The following is a 16,022-nucleotide window of genomic DNA, read 5'->3' as shown; positions in this document are numbered from 1 at the left end:
CTTTTCTTTTTTTTCAAAGATGAAACAAGATATTTATTCAGATATGAGAAAGCCAAATCCACCATAGTAACAAAGAAGTTTGTACACATTACCAATGCAGGGAGTACCTCCATCTCCAAGCCTTCCCTCTGTCAGGCCCCACCACAAACAAGTTCCTTTAGGCAAAATTCCCCTCTCTCACTCACAGTGGCTGCTCTGCCTCTGCCTGCCTCTCTCTCTCCCAGCTCTGCCTCACTCTCTCCTCCTGCTCTGTCCATTTGGCAAGCTCCTCCTACCACAGTCTCCATGTGACTCAAGCTCAGAGCAGGTCACGTAGGAGTATTGATGGATGGGAAAGATCTTCCCATTGTATTACCATTAAAGTCACCCACATACTGGGATTATGGAAAAAAAAAGTTTTGCCCTTTTTATTTCTCTTTCTTCTTTCATTTCTTCCTCCTTCTCCTCTTCTTCCTCCTTCTATCCCTCTTCCTCATTTTCTCAATGGACCAGGTGTTCCCTGTGTTAAGGATTGTGACTTCGGCTATTCCTTTCTCTCAGTTGCCTTTTTTTTTTAAAAAAAATTAATATATTTAATTTTCAGCATTGATTTTCACGAGAGTCTAAATCATGAATTTTCTCCCCATTTCTACCCTCCCCCCCACTCCAAGTTGGCGTAAATTCTGGTTGCCCCATTCCCCAGTCAGCCCTCCCCTCTGTCACCCCACTCCCCTCCCATCCTCTTTTCCCTTCCCTTCTTGCAGGGCAAGATAAATCTCCACGCCCCATTGCCTGTGTATCTTATTTTCTAGTTACATGCAAAAACTTTTTTTGTTGTTTTTGAACATCTGTTTTTAAAACTTGAGTTTCAAATTCTCTCCCCCCTTCCCTTCCCACCAATCCCTCCCCAAGACATCAAGCAACTCAACACGGGCCACATGCGTGTCATTATGTAAAACCCTTCCACAATACCCATGTTGTGAAAGACCAACTATATTTTGTTCCCTCCTAACCTATCCCCCCTTATCCAATCTCCTGCCATGATCCTGTCCCCTTTCGAAAGTGTTTGTCCTTGATTACCTCCTCCCCCGCCTGCCCTCCCTTCTATCATCCCCCCCTTTTCTTATCTTCTTCCTCCTTTTTTCCTGTGGGGTAAGAAACTCAATTGAGTATGTATGGTATTCCCTCCTCAGGTCAAATCTGATGAGAGCAGGATTCACTCATTCCCCCTCACCTGCCTTCTCTTCTCTTCCTGAAGAACTGCTTTTTCTTTCCACTTTTATGAGAGATAATTTACCCCATTTATCTCTCCCTTTCTCCCTCTCTCAATATATTCCTCTCTCATCCCTTAATTAGATTTTATTTCTTTTAGATATCATCCCTTCACCTTCAACTCACCCTGTGCGCTCTCTCTCTCTCTCTCTCTCTCTCATTATATATATATATATTTACATACATACATACATACACACATATGTATATATATATACATACACACACACATATATACACACACACACACACACACATATATATATATATACATATATATATATATATACACACATATATATATATATATATGCAGTATTAGGGTAGCTGAAGGGAATACTCATATATGCGTATTCCCTTCAGCTACCCTAATACTGAGGTCTCATGAATCATACACATCATGTTTCCATGTAGGAATGTAAACAAAACAGTTCAACTTTAGTAAGTACCCTTAGATTTCTTTTTCTTCTTCTTTTTCTTGATTACCTTTTCATGCTTCTCTTGATTCTTGTGTTTGAAAGTCAAATTTTTGATTCAGCTCTGGTCTGAGAAAGCTTAAAAGTCCTCTATTTTATTGAAAATCCATATTTTGCCTTGGAGCATGATATTCAGTTTTGCTGGGTAGGTGATTCTTGCTTTTAATCCTAGCTCCACTGACCTCCGGAATAACATATTCCAAGCCCTTCAGTCTCTTAATGTAGAAGCTACTAGATCTTGGATTATTCTGATTGGGTTTCCACAATACTCAAATTGTTTCTTTCTGGCTGCTTGAAGTATTTTCTCCTTGACCTGGGAGCTCTGGAACTTGGCATCAATATTCCCAGGCATTTTCTTTTTGGGATCTATTTGATTAGGTAATCTGTGGATGCTTTCAATTTCTATTTTGCCCTGTGGCTCTAGAATATCTGGGCAGTTCTCCTTGATAATTTCTTGAAAGATGACATCTAGGCTCTTTTTTGATCATGGTTTTCAGGGAGTCCAATAATTTTTAAATGATCTCTCCTGGATCTATTTTCCAGGTCAGTGGTTTTTCTTTTCTTTTTTTTAATGCAATTTATTTATTTAACATATTTGGTTTTCAGCATTGATTTTCACAACAGTTTGAATTACAAATTTTCTCCCCATTTCTGCCCTCCCCCCCCACTCCAAGATGGCGTATATTCTGGTTGCCCTGTTCCCCAGTCAGCCCTCCCCTCTATCACCCCCCTCCCCTCTCATCCCCTTTTCCTTTCCTTTCTTGTAGGGCAAGATAAATTTCTACGCCCCATTGCCTGTGTATCTTATTTTTTAGTTGCATACAAAAAGTTTTTTTGTTTTTGAACATCTGATTTTAAAACTTTGAGTTCCAAATTCCCTTCCCTCTTCCCTTCCCACCCACCCTCCCTAAGAAGTTGAGCAATTCAACCTAGGCCACACATGTATTATTATGTATAACCCTTCCACAATACTCATGTTGTGAAAGGCTAACTACATTTTGCTCCTTCCCAACCCATCCCGCTTTATTGAATTTTCTCCCTTGACCCTGTCCCCTTTCCAAAGTGTTTGTTTTGATTACCTCCACCCCCATCTGCCCTCCACTCCATCATCCCCCCGCCCTTTATTTTTTTTTTTATCTTCCTCCCTCTTCTTTCCTGTGGGGTAAGATACCCAACTGAGTATGTATGGTATTCCCCCTCAGGCCAAATCTGATGAGAGCAAGGTTCACTCATTCCCCCCTCACCTGCCCTCTCCCCTCCTCCCATAGAACTGCTTCCTCTTGCCACCTTTATGGGAGATAATCCACCCCATTCTATCTCTCCCTATCTCCCTCTCTCAGTATGTTACTCTCTCATCCCTTAATTTCATTTTATTTCTTTTAGATATCTTCTCTTCATCCTCAACTCACCCTGTGTCTGCTCTCTCTCTTTTACATATATATATATATATACACATACATACACATACACATAGATACATACATACATTCACATTCACTTATATATATACTTAAACATATATATATATATATGCATATATATATATATATATATGCATATTCCCTTCAACTACCCTAATACTGAGGTCTCATGAATCATACTCATCATCTTTCCATGTAGGAATGTAAACAAAACAGTTCAACTTTAGTAAGTCCCTTGCAGTTTCCGTTTCTTGATTACCTTTTCATGCTTCTCTTGATTCTTGTGTTTGAAAGTCAAATTTTCTATTCAGTTCTGGTCTTTTCACTGAGAAAGCTTGAAAGTCCTCTATTTTATTGAAAGTCCATATTTTGCCTTGGAACATGATACTCAGTTTTGCTGGGTAGGTGATTCTAGGTTTTAATCCTAGCTCCATTGACCTCCGGAATATCGCATTCCAAGCCCTTCGATCTCTTAATGTAGAAGCTGCCAGATCTTGGGTTATTCTGATTGGGTTTCCACAATACTCAAATTGTTTCTTCCTGGCTGCTTGCAGTATTTTCTCCTTGATCTGGGAGCTCTGGAATTTGGCAACAATATTCCTAGGAGATTTCTTTTTGGGATCTATTTGAGGAGGCGATCGATGGATTCTTTCAATTTCTATTTTGCCCTGTGGCTCTAGAATATCAGGGCAGTTCTCCTTGATAATTTCCTGAAAGATGGTATCTAGGCTCTTTTTTTGATCATGGCTTTCAGGTAGTCCAATAATTTTTAAATTATTTCTCCTGGATCTATTTTCCAGGTCAGTGGTTTTTCCAAGGAGATATTTCACATTGTCTTCCATTTTTTCATTCCTCTGGTTCTGTTTTATAATGTCCTGATTTCTCATAAAGTCACTAGCTTCCACTTGCTCCAATCTAATTTTTAAAGTAGTATTTTCTTCAGTGGTCTTTTGGACCTCCTTTTCCATTTGGCTAATTCTGCCTTTCAAGGAATTCTTCTCCTCATTGGCTTTTTGGAGCTCTTTTGCCATTTGAGTTAGTCTATTTTTTAAGGTGTTGTTTTCTTCAGTGTATTTTTCAGTATTTTTTTGGGTCTCCTTTAGCAAGTCATTGACTTGTTTTTCATGGTTTTCTCGCATCCTTCTTATTTCTCTTCCCAATTTTTCCTCTACTTCTCTAACTTGCTTTTCCAAATCCTTTTTGAGTTCTTCTATGGTCTGGGGCCAGTTCATGTTTTTCTTGGAGGCTTTGGTTGTAGGCTCTATGACTTTGTTGTCTTCTTTAGGCTGTATGTTTTGGTCTTCTTTGTCACCAAAGAAAGAATCCAAAGTCTGAGACTGAATCTGGGCGCGTTTTCGCTGCCTGGCCATATTCCCAACCAACTAACTTGACCCTTGAGTTTTTCAGTGGGGTATGACTGCTTGTAGATTACAGAGTTCTATGTTCTACGTTTGGGGGGGAGGTGCCAGCTCTATCAGAGCCGCACTCCTCCTTCCCCAAGGACCCCCAGTCCAGACTGGGCTCAGATCTTCGGCAGGCTGTGCACCCCTGCTGTGATCCGCCACTTAATTCCTCCCACCAGGTGGGCCTGGAGCCAGAAGTAACAACAGCTGTAGCTGCCCCACCTCCGCTGCCCCCGGGGCTGGAAGCCGAACTGCGAACTCCTTCCACTCCCGCAGCTTTTCCCACTAACCTTCTCCGCAGTCTTTGGTGTTTGTGGGTCGAGGGGTCTGGTAACTGCCGCAGCTCACATATTCAGGGCGCTAGGGCCCCCTCCGCCAGGCTTCTGGTCTGGATCATCCACGCCGCTCAGGCTGGGCTCTGCTCCACTCCGTTCCCAGCTCCCAGCTCCCAGCTCCCAGCTCCGTGTGGAATAGAACTCACCCAGAGACCATCCGGGCTGTCCTGGGCTGGAGCCCTGCTTCCCTCTGCTGTTCTGTGGGTTCTGCCGTTCTAGAATTGGTTCAGAGCCATTTTTATAGGTTTTTGGAGGGACTTGGGTACGGAGCTCACTCTAGTCCGTGCTTACCAGCCGCCATCTTGGCTCCGCCCCCTGTCAGTGGTTTTTCTAAAGAAATATTTAACAGTGTCTTCCACTTTTTCATTCCTTTGTTTCTGTTTTATAATATCTTGATTTCTCATCAAGTCACTAGCTTCCACTTGCTCCAATATCATTTTTAAGGTAGTATTTTCTTCAGTGGTCTTTAGGATCTCCTTTTCCATTTGGCTAATTCTTCCTTTCAAGTCATTCTTCTCCTCATTGGCTTTTTGGAGCTCTTTTGCCATTTGAGTTAGTCTATTATTTAGGGTGTTGTTTTCTCTGTATATTTTTCAGTATTTTTTTGGGTCTCCTTTAGCAAGTCATTGACTTGTTTTTAATGGTTTTCTTCCATCACCCTCATTTCTCTTCCCAATTTGTCCTCTACTTTTCTAACTTGCTTTTCCAAATCCTTTTTGAGCTCTTCCATGGCTTGAGACCAGTTCATGTTTTTCTTGGAGGCTTTTGTTGTAGGCTCTTTGACTTTGTTGACTTCTTCTGCCTGTATGTTTTGGTCTTCTTTGTCAACAAAGAAAGATTCCAAAGTCTGAGACTGAATCTGGGTGCATTTTCGCTGCCTGGCCATGTTCCCAGCCAATTTACTTGACCCTTGAGTTTTTCAGTGGGGTATGACTGCTTGTAGTGTAAAGAGTACTTTGTTCCAAGCTTGAGGGGATGCACTGTTGTTTTCAGAGCTATTACAGCCAGCTCTGCCACACCAGCACTCCTCTTTCCCCAAGAACCCCCAAACCGGACTGGACTCAGATCTTCAGCAGGCTCTGCACTCCCACTCTGATCCATCACTCAATTCCTCCCACTAGGTGGGCCTGGGGCCAGAAGCAACTGCACCTATAGTTCTGTAGCTGCCCCACCTCCACTGCCCCTGGGGCAGTGGCTGAACCACAAACTCTAACTCCCTCTCCCGAGCAGCTTTTCCCACTCATCTTCTCTGTTGTCTTTGGTGTTTGTGGGTTTAGAAGTCTGGTACCTGCCACAGCTCACTGATTCAGGGCACTAGGGCCCACTCCCCTGGCTCCCGGTCTGGTTGGTCCACACGGCCCATGCTGGGCTCTGCTCCACTCTGCTCCGCTCTCAGCTTCATGCCTGATAGACCTTACCCAAAGACCATCCAGGCTGTCCTGGGCTAAAGCCCTGCTTCCCTCCACTATTTTGTGGGTTCTGTAGTTCTTCTCTGTTGTCTTTCATGTTTGTGGGTTGAGCAGTCTGGCAACTACCACAGCCACTGATTCAGGGCGCTAGGGCCTGCTCCACCCAGCTCCTGGTCTGGTTTGGTCCGCACAGCCCATGCTAGGCTCTGCTCTGCTCCTCTCCACTCCCAGCTCTGTGTGCGATAGACCTCACCCAGCAACCATCCAGGCTGTCCTGGACTGGAGCCCTGCTTCCCTGTGCTATTTTGTGGGTTCTGCAGTTCTAGAATTGTTTCAGAGCCATTTTTATAGGTTTTTGGAGGGACTTGTTGGGGAGCTCACACTAGTTCCTGCTTTCCAGCTGCCATCTTGGCTCTGCCCCCTCTCAATTATTTTCTTCAGTTAACTTTTTTTACTTCCTTTTCCTTTTGGCCAATTCTCCTTTTAAAGGATTTGTTTTCTTTAGATTTTTTTTTTCATTTGGGAAATTCTATTTTTTCAGTTGTTTTCATCAATCAATTGTGCTTCCTTTTCCAAGCAGTGGACTCTTTTTTCCCATAATTCTCCTTCAAAACTCTCATTTCTTTTCATCAATTTTCTGTTTCTTCTCTTACTTGAGTTTTAAGATCCTTTTTGAGCTCTTCCAAGAAGACTTTTTGGAATTGAGACCAATTTGTCTTCCTCTTTGATGCTTCACAGGTAGGCACTTTGACATTGTTGTCCACTTCTGAAGTCATGTTTTGATCTTCCCTCTCACCATGTTAGCTTACTATGGTCAGGGTTGTTTTCAGCTTCACACTCATTTTAAGCCTATTTAGCAACTTTTGAAGTTGAACTCTGCTCCTGGGGCACAGGGGGCACTACCCCATGCTTCTTTTGCTGGGGACCAGGGGCCTGATCCCTGGCTTTCCATGCTGGGCCTCTGGTGCTTGTAGCTTGACCAATGAGCTGGGGGTGGCCAACCCTAGTTTAAACTGTTGTGCTGGCATTCTAGTACTTGCAATTTGCCTCTCTGTTCTGGGGCTAGATGTCTCACCACTGGGCTGCTTAGACAGGTCCAGGGGGGTTTCAGCTACTTATCTATGCTGTGGCTAAGAGGCTCCTGCTGGCTTGCCCAAATATCATCTACACTGGGCTACACTTCCCTTTTACCAAAATGAGACAGATGTTTCCTGAAGTCCTTCTAAATTGTCTAACAGTAAAAAAAAATCACTCTGTCTTCTTGTGTCTTCTATCCCTTCAGAATCTGTTTAGAAGCTTGATTTAATGTTGGTTCAGAGGGAAACTTTGGGAGAGATCAGACAACTTCCTGAATTCTCTCTACCATCCAAGCTCTGCCTCTTGAAAGGGATATTTTCTTTTTCCCTCTTTCAACTTTCTTTCTTTCTTCCCTTATTTCTTTCTTCCTCCCGCCCTCCCTCCCTCCATTCCTTCCTTTCTTCTTTCCTTCCTTCTTTCCTTTCTTTCTTTTTCTTTCTTTCTTTCTTTCTTTGTTTCTTTCTTTCTTTCTCTCTTCCTTCCTTTCTTCCTTCCTTCATTTTTCTTTCTTTCTTTCTTTTTCTTTCTTTCTTTCTTCCTTCCTTCCTTTCTCTTTCTTTCTTCCTTCCTTTCTTTCTTTCTCTCTTTCTTTCTTCCTTTCTCTCTTTCCTTCTTTCTTTCTGTCTTTCTTTCTTCCTTTCTTTCTTTCTTTCTTTCTTTCTTTCTTTCTTTCTTTCTTTCTTTCCTTCCTTCCTTCCTTCCTTCCTTCCTTCCTTCCTTCCTTCCTTTCTTTCTTTCTTTTTCTTTCTCTTTCTTTCTTTCTTTCTTTCTTTCTTTCTTTCTTTCTTTCTTCCTTTCTTTCCAGTTTTTAAAATTCACATTTATAAGATTTTGAGGTCAAAATTTCCTCCCCCCTCAAGAAGACAGGCAATCTGATATAGGCTATACATGTCAATCCATATTAAACATATTTCCACATTAGTTGTGTTGTGAAAGAAAAATCAGAAGCAAAAGTGGAAACCATGAGAAAGGAAAACAAAACAACACAAAAACAGAAAATATCATAGTTTGATCTGAATTCAGAATCCATGGTTCTTTCTCTAGATGTGGATAGAATTTTATATTATGAGTCTTTTGGAATTTTCTTAGATCATTGCATTCCTTAGAAGAAATAAATCTATCAAAGTTGGTTATCACACAATGTTGCTGGTACTATGTACAATGTTCTCCTGGTTTTGCTCACTTCACTCAACAACAGCGCATGTAAGCCTGTCCAGGTTATTCTGAAATCCACCTGCTCAGCATTTCTTATGGAACAATGGTATCTCATTACATTCATATACCAAAACTTGTTCAGACATTCCAAAACTGATGAGCATCTCCTCAAGTTCTATTTCTTGTCACCAGAAAAAGAGCTGCTATAAATATTGTTATACATATGAGTCCTTTCTCCCTTTCTGAGCTCTTTGGGATACAGATGTAGCAATGATGGTGCTGGATCAAAGGTTTTTTGGCTGGCCTTTGTGCATAGTTCCAAATTGCTCTCCAGAATGGAATGGTTGGATCAATTCACAACTACAGCAATAATGAATTAGTGTTCCAATTTTCCCACATATTCTCCAACATTTATCATTTTCCTGTTTTGTCAATCTGCTAAGTGTGATGTAGTACTCCAGAATTGTTTAAATTTGGAATTGTTTAATCAATAGTGATTTAGAACATTTTTATATGAGTGTAAATAGCTTTAAATTCTTCACCTAAAAACTGCCTGTTTATATCCTCTGACCATTTATCAACAGGGAATGACTTCTGTTAATTTCACTCTATTCTCTGTATATTTTAGAAATGAGGCCTTATTCAGAGACACTGATAATAAAATTTATTTTCCAGCTTTCTACTTCCCTTCTAATCTTGGTGGCATTGGCTTTCTTTGAGCAAAAACTTTTAAATTAAATGTAAACAAAATTATCCATTTTGTGTTTCATAATGTTCTCCATTTCTTGTTTCATCATAAATTCTTCCCTTCTCCTGATCTGACAGGGAAACTATTCCTTGCTCTCCTAATTTGCTTATGGTATCAACCTTTATGTCTAAATAATGTGCCCCTTTTGATCTTATCTTGCTATGTGATATAAGGTGTTGGTCTATATCAAGTTTCTGTCTTACTATTTTCCATTCTTCCAAGTAGTTTTTGTCAAATTATGAGTTCATCCCAGAAGAGGCAGTCTTTGGATTTATCAAACGGTAGATTACTGTATTCATTGACCAATGTGACTTGTGTACATAACCTATTTGAACTATTCCACTTATCTACCACTATTTCTTAACCAGCAACAAATAGTTTTGATGGTTGCTGCTTTATGATATAATTTTAGATCTGGTAGGTCTAGGCCAACTTCTCTTGAATTTCTTTTCATTAGTTCCCTTTATATTCTTGACCTTTCATTCTTACAGATGAATTTTATCATTACTTTTCTAGCTGTATAAAATAATATTTGGTAGTTTGATTGGAATGGCACTGAATAAGTAAGTTAATTTAGGTAGAATTGTCATTTTTATTATATTAGCTTGGTTTATTCATGAGCAATTGACACTTTCCCAATTACGTAGATCTGACTTTATTTGTGTGAAGTGTTTCGTAATTGAGTGCATGTAGTTCCTGGGTTTGTCTTGGCAGGTAGACTCCCAAATATTTTTTTTTAATTTCTACAGTCACTGTAAATGGGATTTCTCTTTCTACCTCTTGCTGCTGGACTTTGTTAATAATATATAGAAATGTCAATGGTTTATATGGGTTTATTTAATATTCCACAACTGTGCTAAAGTTGTTAATAATTTCAGGTAGTTTTTAGTTGATTCCCTAGGATTTTCTAAATATATCATCATATCATCTGCAAAGAATGACTGCTTTATTTCTTCATTGACTATTCTAATTTGTTTACATTTTTTTTCTTCTCTCATTGCTAAAGCTAATGTTTCTAGTACAATATTGAATAACAGTGGTGATAATGGACATCTTTGTTACACCCCTGATTTAATTGGGAATGCTTCTCTCTTATCCACATTACATGTAATACTTGCTGATGGTTTTAGATAGCTGCTACTCACAGCTTTAAGAAAAACTCCAGGGGCGGAGCCAAGATGGCGGCTGGTAAGCACGGACTAGAGTGAGCTCCATACCCGAGTCCCTCCAAAAACCTATAAAAAATGGCTCTGAACCAATTCTAGAACGGCAGAACCCACAGAACAGCAGAGGGAAGAAGGGCTCCAGCCCAGGACAGCCTGGATGGTCTCTGGGTGAGGTCTATTCCACACGGAGCTGGGAGCTGGGAACGGAGTGGAGCAGAGCCCAGCCTGAGCTACGTGGATGATCCAGACCAGAAGCCGGGCAGAGGGGGCCCTAGCGCCCTGAATATGTGAGCTGCGGCAGTTACCAGTCCCCCCTCGACCCACAAACACCAAAGACTGCGGAGAAGGTTAGTGGGAAAAGCTGCGGGAGTGGAAGGAGTTCGCGGTTCGGCTTCCAGCCCTGGGGGCAGCGGAGGTGGGGCAGCTACAGCTGTTGTTACTTCCGGCTCCAGGCCCACCTGGTGGGAGGAATTAAGTGGCGGATCACAGCAGGAGTACAACAGCCTGCTGAAGATCTAAGTCCAGCCTGGACTGGGGGTCCTTGGGGAAGGAGGAGTGTGGCTCTGACAGAGCTGGCACCTCCCCCCCAAACGTAGAACATAGAACTCGTTAGTCTACAAGCAGTCATACCCCACTGAAAAACTCAAGGGTCAAGTTAGTTGGTTGGGAATATGGCCAGGCAGCGAAAACGCGCCCAGATTCAGTCTCAGACTTTGGATTCTTTCTTTGGTGACAAAGAAGACCAAAACATACAGCCTAAAGAAGACAACAAAGTCATAGAGCCTACAACCAAAGCCTCCAAGAAAAACATGAACTGGCCCCAGGCCATAGAAGAACTCAAAAAGGATTTGGAAAAGCAAGTTAGAGAAGTAGAGGAAAAATTGGGAAGAGAAATAAGAAGGATGCGAGAAAACCATGAAAAACAAGTCAATGACTTGCTAAAGGAGACCCAAAAAATACTGAAAAATACACTGAAGAAAACAACACCTTAAAAAACAGACTAACTCAAATGGCAAAAGAGCTCCAAAAAGCCAATGAGGAGAAGAATGCCTTGAAAGGCAGAATTAGCCAAATGGAAAAGGAGGTCCAAAACACCACTGAAGAAAATACTACTTTAAAAATTAGATTGGAGCAAGTGGAAGCTAGTGACTTTATGAGAAATCAGGACATTATAAAACAGAACCAGAGGAATGAAAAAATGGAAGACAATGTGAAATATCTCCTTGGAAAAACCACTGACCTGGAAAATAGATCCAGGAGAGATAATTTAAAAATTATTGGACTACCTGAAAGCCATGATCAAAAAAGAGCCTAGATTTCATCTTTCAAGAAATTATCAAGGAGAACTGCCCTGATATTCTAGAGCCACAGGGCAAAATAGAAATTGAAAGAATCCAACGATTGCCTCCTCAAATAGATCCCAAAAAGAAATCTCCTAGGAATATTGTTGCCAAATTCCAGAGCTCCCAGATCAAGGAGAAAATATTGCAAGCAGCCAGAAAGAAACAATTTGAGTATTGTGGAAACCCAATCAGAATAACCCAAGATCTGGCAGCTTCTACATTAAGAGATCGAAGGGCTTGGAATGCGATATTCCGGAGGTCAATGGAGCTAGGATTAAAACCTAGAATCACCTACCCAGCAAAACTGAGTATCATGTTCCAAGGCAAAATATGGAGTTTCAATAAAATAGAGGACTTTCAAGCTTTCTCAGTGAAAAGACCAGAACTGAATAGAAAATTTGACTTTCAAACACAAGAATCAAGAGAAGCATGAAAAGTGGGATCCCATGATCACTACACTACCTGGTTTATACCTGGTATCTGTTGGAATTGTAAAACCTGCCACTTGGATCATTGGATGGTCTCAACACGTAGTCTGCTCCATAGGAATGCTCAGATTTGTTAATCTGCTCTTCAGTGTTGGCAACTTCTATTTACTCTATTTACTTTTTTGCAAGTTACAACAGAGGAATAAGGCTGTCTCAGGTATCCAGAGAATTTTGTCAGCTTTAACAATGGCAGTTTTTCCTACGCTCTATTTTTTTAACTTCCTCTATTATACAGACACAGGATCAACGTTTTTCACTCTTTTTGCCTATTTGATGTGCCTTTATGGTAATCATAAAACTTCAGCTCTACTTGGATTTTGTGGCTTCATGTTTCGCCAGACAAATATTGTTTGGATGCTTTTCTGTGCAGGAAATATTATTTCAGAAAAGTTAACAGAGGCTTGGAAGATTGAGCTACAAAAGAAGGAAGCTAAACTTTCATCCATCAGAGGACCACTTTCAGCATGTAAGAAGATACTGTGCTTTCTTTTTGATTATGCCATGTCATTTAGGAACTTGACTATGCTTATTGTTTCAACATGGCCTTATATCCTTTTAATAATTATATTTATTGCTTTTGTAATTTTAAATGGTGGAATAGTTGTTGGTGATAAGAGTAACCATGAAGCCTGTATGAATTTTCCTCAGCTGTTCTACTTTTTTTCTTTTACTCTGTTTTTTTCCTTCCCTCATCTGCTGTCCCCTGCAAAAATTAAAACTTTTCTTCACTCAGCATGGAGAAACTGGGGGCAGTTTGTTGTACTTACAACTGTCTCCTTATTTTTAGTCTGGAAATTCACTTATGTTCATAAGTATTTGCTCGCAGACAACAGACATTATACATTCTATGTATGGAAAAGAATCTTCCAGAGGCATGACTTTGTAAAATACTAGTTCCATGCTATTTGTTCGCTGGTTGGAGTATTGCTGATTCATTGAAATCCAAATCCATTTTCTGGAACATTATGTTTTTCATATGCTTATTTACAGTCACAGTTCCTCAAAAACTTCTTGAGTTTCGTTACTTTATATTGCCTTATATCATCTATAGGCTTAACCTTCCTATGCCATCCCTGCCCAAGCTCCTTTGTGAACTGGGTTTTTATATGATTATTAATTTTGTAACATTTTATCTCTTCCTGAACAAGACATTTCGATGGCCAAATAATGATAGTATTCAAAGGTTTATGTGGTGACAAAATGAATATCCTGCTTCATGTAAGCAAATTAATATTTGGAACTTTTCCCCAGTGATGACTGGACTTTGTTTAATAGCAAGCCAATTGATGTTAATGTAGTTGGAAGCAATTAGAAAATCTAATCTGCTCCACTTGATGAAATATTGAATTAATGCAAGTGTTTAAAGCCCTTTTATTTACATTAATGAATCAATAATGTCCAAAAATTATGAAAAAGAATAGAAAATAAGAAATGTTTATATTTACTTTGACATATCTTAGAAAAAAAACACCTTTCCTAACCATTAAAAAGACTTAGAAACTTCTCATATATACACTTAAGAAGGATGATTATACCTAAGTGGTCCCAACAGTTGCTTTATTTTTACATCCACTAAAATAGTAAAAGAAAAGAAACCAGATATTAGTGTGTGATTAGACTGTGGATAGCTTCAGAGGCTTCAGATATTTCAGTGTACAGTCAGTGTTATCCCTGTAGAGAATTATATTAATTTAGAGAGGTTGGAAATTATGTCAATTTAGGAAGGTTTAAGAATCAGATCATTATTTAGAGTTTAATATATATTGATAGTACAGATCTTTAACATATTCTCATTTTGAAAATAAATGTCATGACTAAATTGCATTGAATAATGCTTATTCAAAAGGGGATGGGATCATTGAGATGCATTACCAAAGAAGTATTAGAATAAAAAAAGTCTTAGAACCAATCTCTTTATAAGACTTTTTAAAAGTACAACAGTTTACTTTCTTGAATCATTTAATTGCAGCTCCCCTAGATAAAGAAAGATATAGACAAGATGACTTTTTGAGGTTCTTTTGATTTGGTGATTATATATTATAGTAGGAACTTATAAAGCTCAGTTTTAACTAATTTAGTTTCTTGTGGGTTTTTTGATGCAATGTATAAATCCTTTTGCATTATTCTTTTAAACCATTTTCACATTTTCCAAAATGATTTGTGAGTTTTGTTGCATGGAGAAATGGCTGTTTTTTTTTTTTATAACTTGTATTATCTTCCTATGAGAGAGTCTTTTCACTTCCCCTTTCAGTTAACAACTGAGTTTGGAAGATACTCTACATTTGTTACTGCAAATTTATTATTTATTATTTTTAAATAAACAAACTTGATTTTTCATTAAAAAAAAAAGAAAAACTCCATTTATTCTTATGCCCTCTAGTATTTTTTTTTATAAATTTTTATTTTTAGTTTACAACATTCGGTTCTACATAATTTTGAGTTCCAGATTTTCTTCCATCCCTCCTGCCTCCCTCCCCAAGATGGCATGGAATCCGATATACCTTCCATGTATAACTTTGCATTGAATTAATTTACACACTAGTCAAGTTATGGAGAAGAACTGTGATGAATGAAATGAATCATGTGAAAGTAGAAACAGGACCAAAAAAAAAAACCCCAAAAACCAAAACAAAAGAGATAAAAGGAAAAAAAAGGGGGGAGGGGTGGAAAAAAGGCTAGCATGAAGTGTGCCTCAATCTGCATTCATACTTCATAGTTCTTTCTCTGGATGTAGATAGCATTCTCCATCGTGAGTCCTTTGGAGTTGTCTTTGTATCTTGTGTTGCTAAGAGGAGTGAAGTCTGTCAGGGTTGGTCCTCACAGAATCCATATATCTGTGGTTGTGTATGATGTTCTCCTGGCTCTGCTCCACTCACTCAGCATTATGTTATGTAGGTTTTTCCAGGTTGTTATGAAGTCTGTATCATCCCCATTTCTTATAGCAAAATAGTATTCCATTACCTTCATGTACCACAGCTTGTTCAGCCATTCCCCAATTGATGGGCATTCCTTTGATTTCCAATTCTTAGCTACCACAAAAAGAGCCACTATAAATATTGTTGTATATATGGGTCCTTTTCCTGCTTGTGTTATATCTTTGGGATACAACCCTAGAAGTGGTATTGCTGGGTCAAAGGGTATGAACATTTTTATAACCCTTTGGCCATAGTTCCAAATTGCTCTCCAAAATGACTGGATCAGCTCACAACTCCACCAGCATTGTAACAGTGTTCCAATTTCCCCACATCCTCTCCAGCATTTATCATTTTCCTGTTTTGTTATCGTGGCCAATCTGACAGGAGACATGTGGTATCTAAGAGTTGTTTTGATTTGCATTTCTCTAATCAGTAGTGATTTAGAGCATTTTTTCATATGCCTATAGATATCTTTAATTTCTTCCTCTGAAAACTGCCTGTTCATATCCTTTGACCATTTCTCAATTGGGGAATGACTTGTATTCCTATATATTTGGCTCAGTTCCCTGTATAATTTAGAAATGAGGCCTTTATCAAAGACACTAGTTGTAAATATTTTCTCCCAATTTTCTGCTTCCCTCCTAATTTTTGTTGCATTGGCTTTTTTTTTGTACAAAAACATTTCAATTTAACACAATCAAAATTATCCATTTTGCATTTTGTAACGCTTTCTATCTCTTGTTGGGTCATGAGTTCTTTCATTTTCCATAAATCTGATAAGTGAACTATTCCTTGCTCTCCAAAATTACTTATAGTATCTGCCTTTACTCCTAAA

At 39.3% G+C, this 16,022-nt stretch overlaps 1 protein-coding gene across 1 annotated transcript in view; it reads left to right on the top strand.

The window, feature by feature from the left end:
- LOC118842176 (dol-P-Glc:Glc(2)Man(9)GlcNAc(2)-PP-Dol alpha-1,2-glucosyltransferase-like) overlaps positions 1 to 14,536 on the top strand; it is a 140,899-nt gene extending 126,363 nt beyond the window's left edge. The window contains 2 exon segments of the mRNA XM_036749792.1: positions 12,201 to 13,161; positions 13,164 to 14,536. Coding sequence (XP_036605687.1) covers positions 12,201 to 13,161; positions 13,164 to 13,468 — 1,266 coding nt within the window. The 3' untranslated portion in view covers positions 13,469 to 14,536.
- Positions 14,537 to 16,022: the final 1,486 nt, after the last annotated feature.

This window comes from Trichosurus vulpecula, chromosome 3, assembly GCF_011100635.1.
Source record: "Trichosurus vulpecula isolate mTriVul1 chromosome 3, mTriVul1.pri, whole genome shotgun sequence".
NCBI classification, from domain to species: domain Eukaryota; kingdom Metazoa; phylum Chordata; class Mammalia; order Diprotodontia; family Phalangeridae; genus Trichosurus; species Trichosurus vulpecula.
The sequence above is the reverse complement of the archived record's forward strand: the minus strand, read 5'-3'. Positions and strand labels throughout refer to the sequence as shown.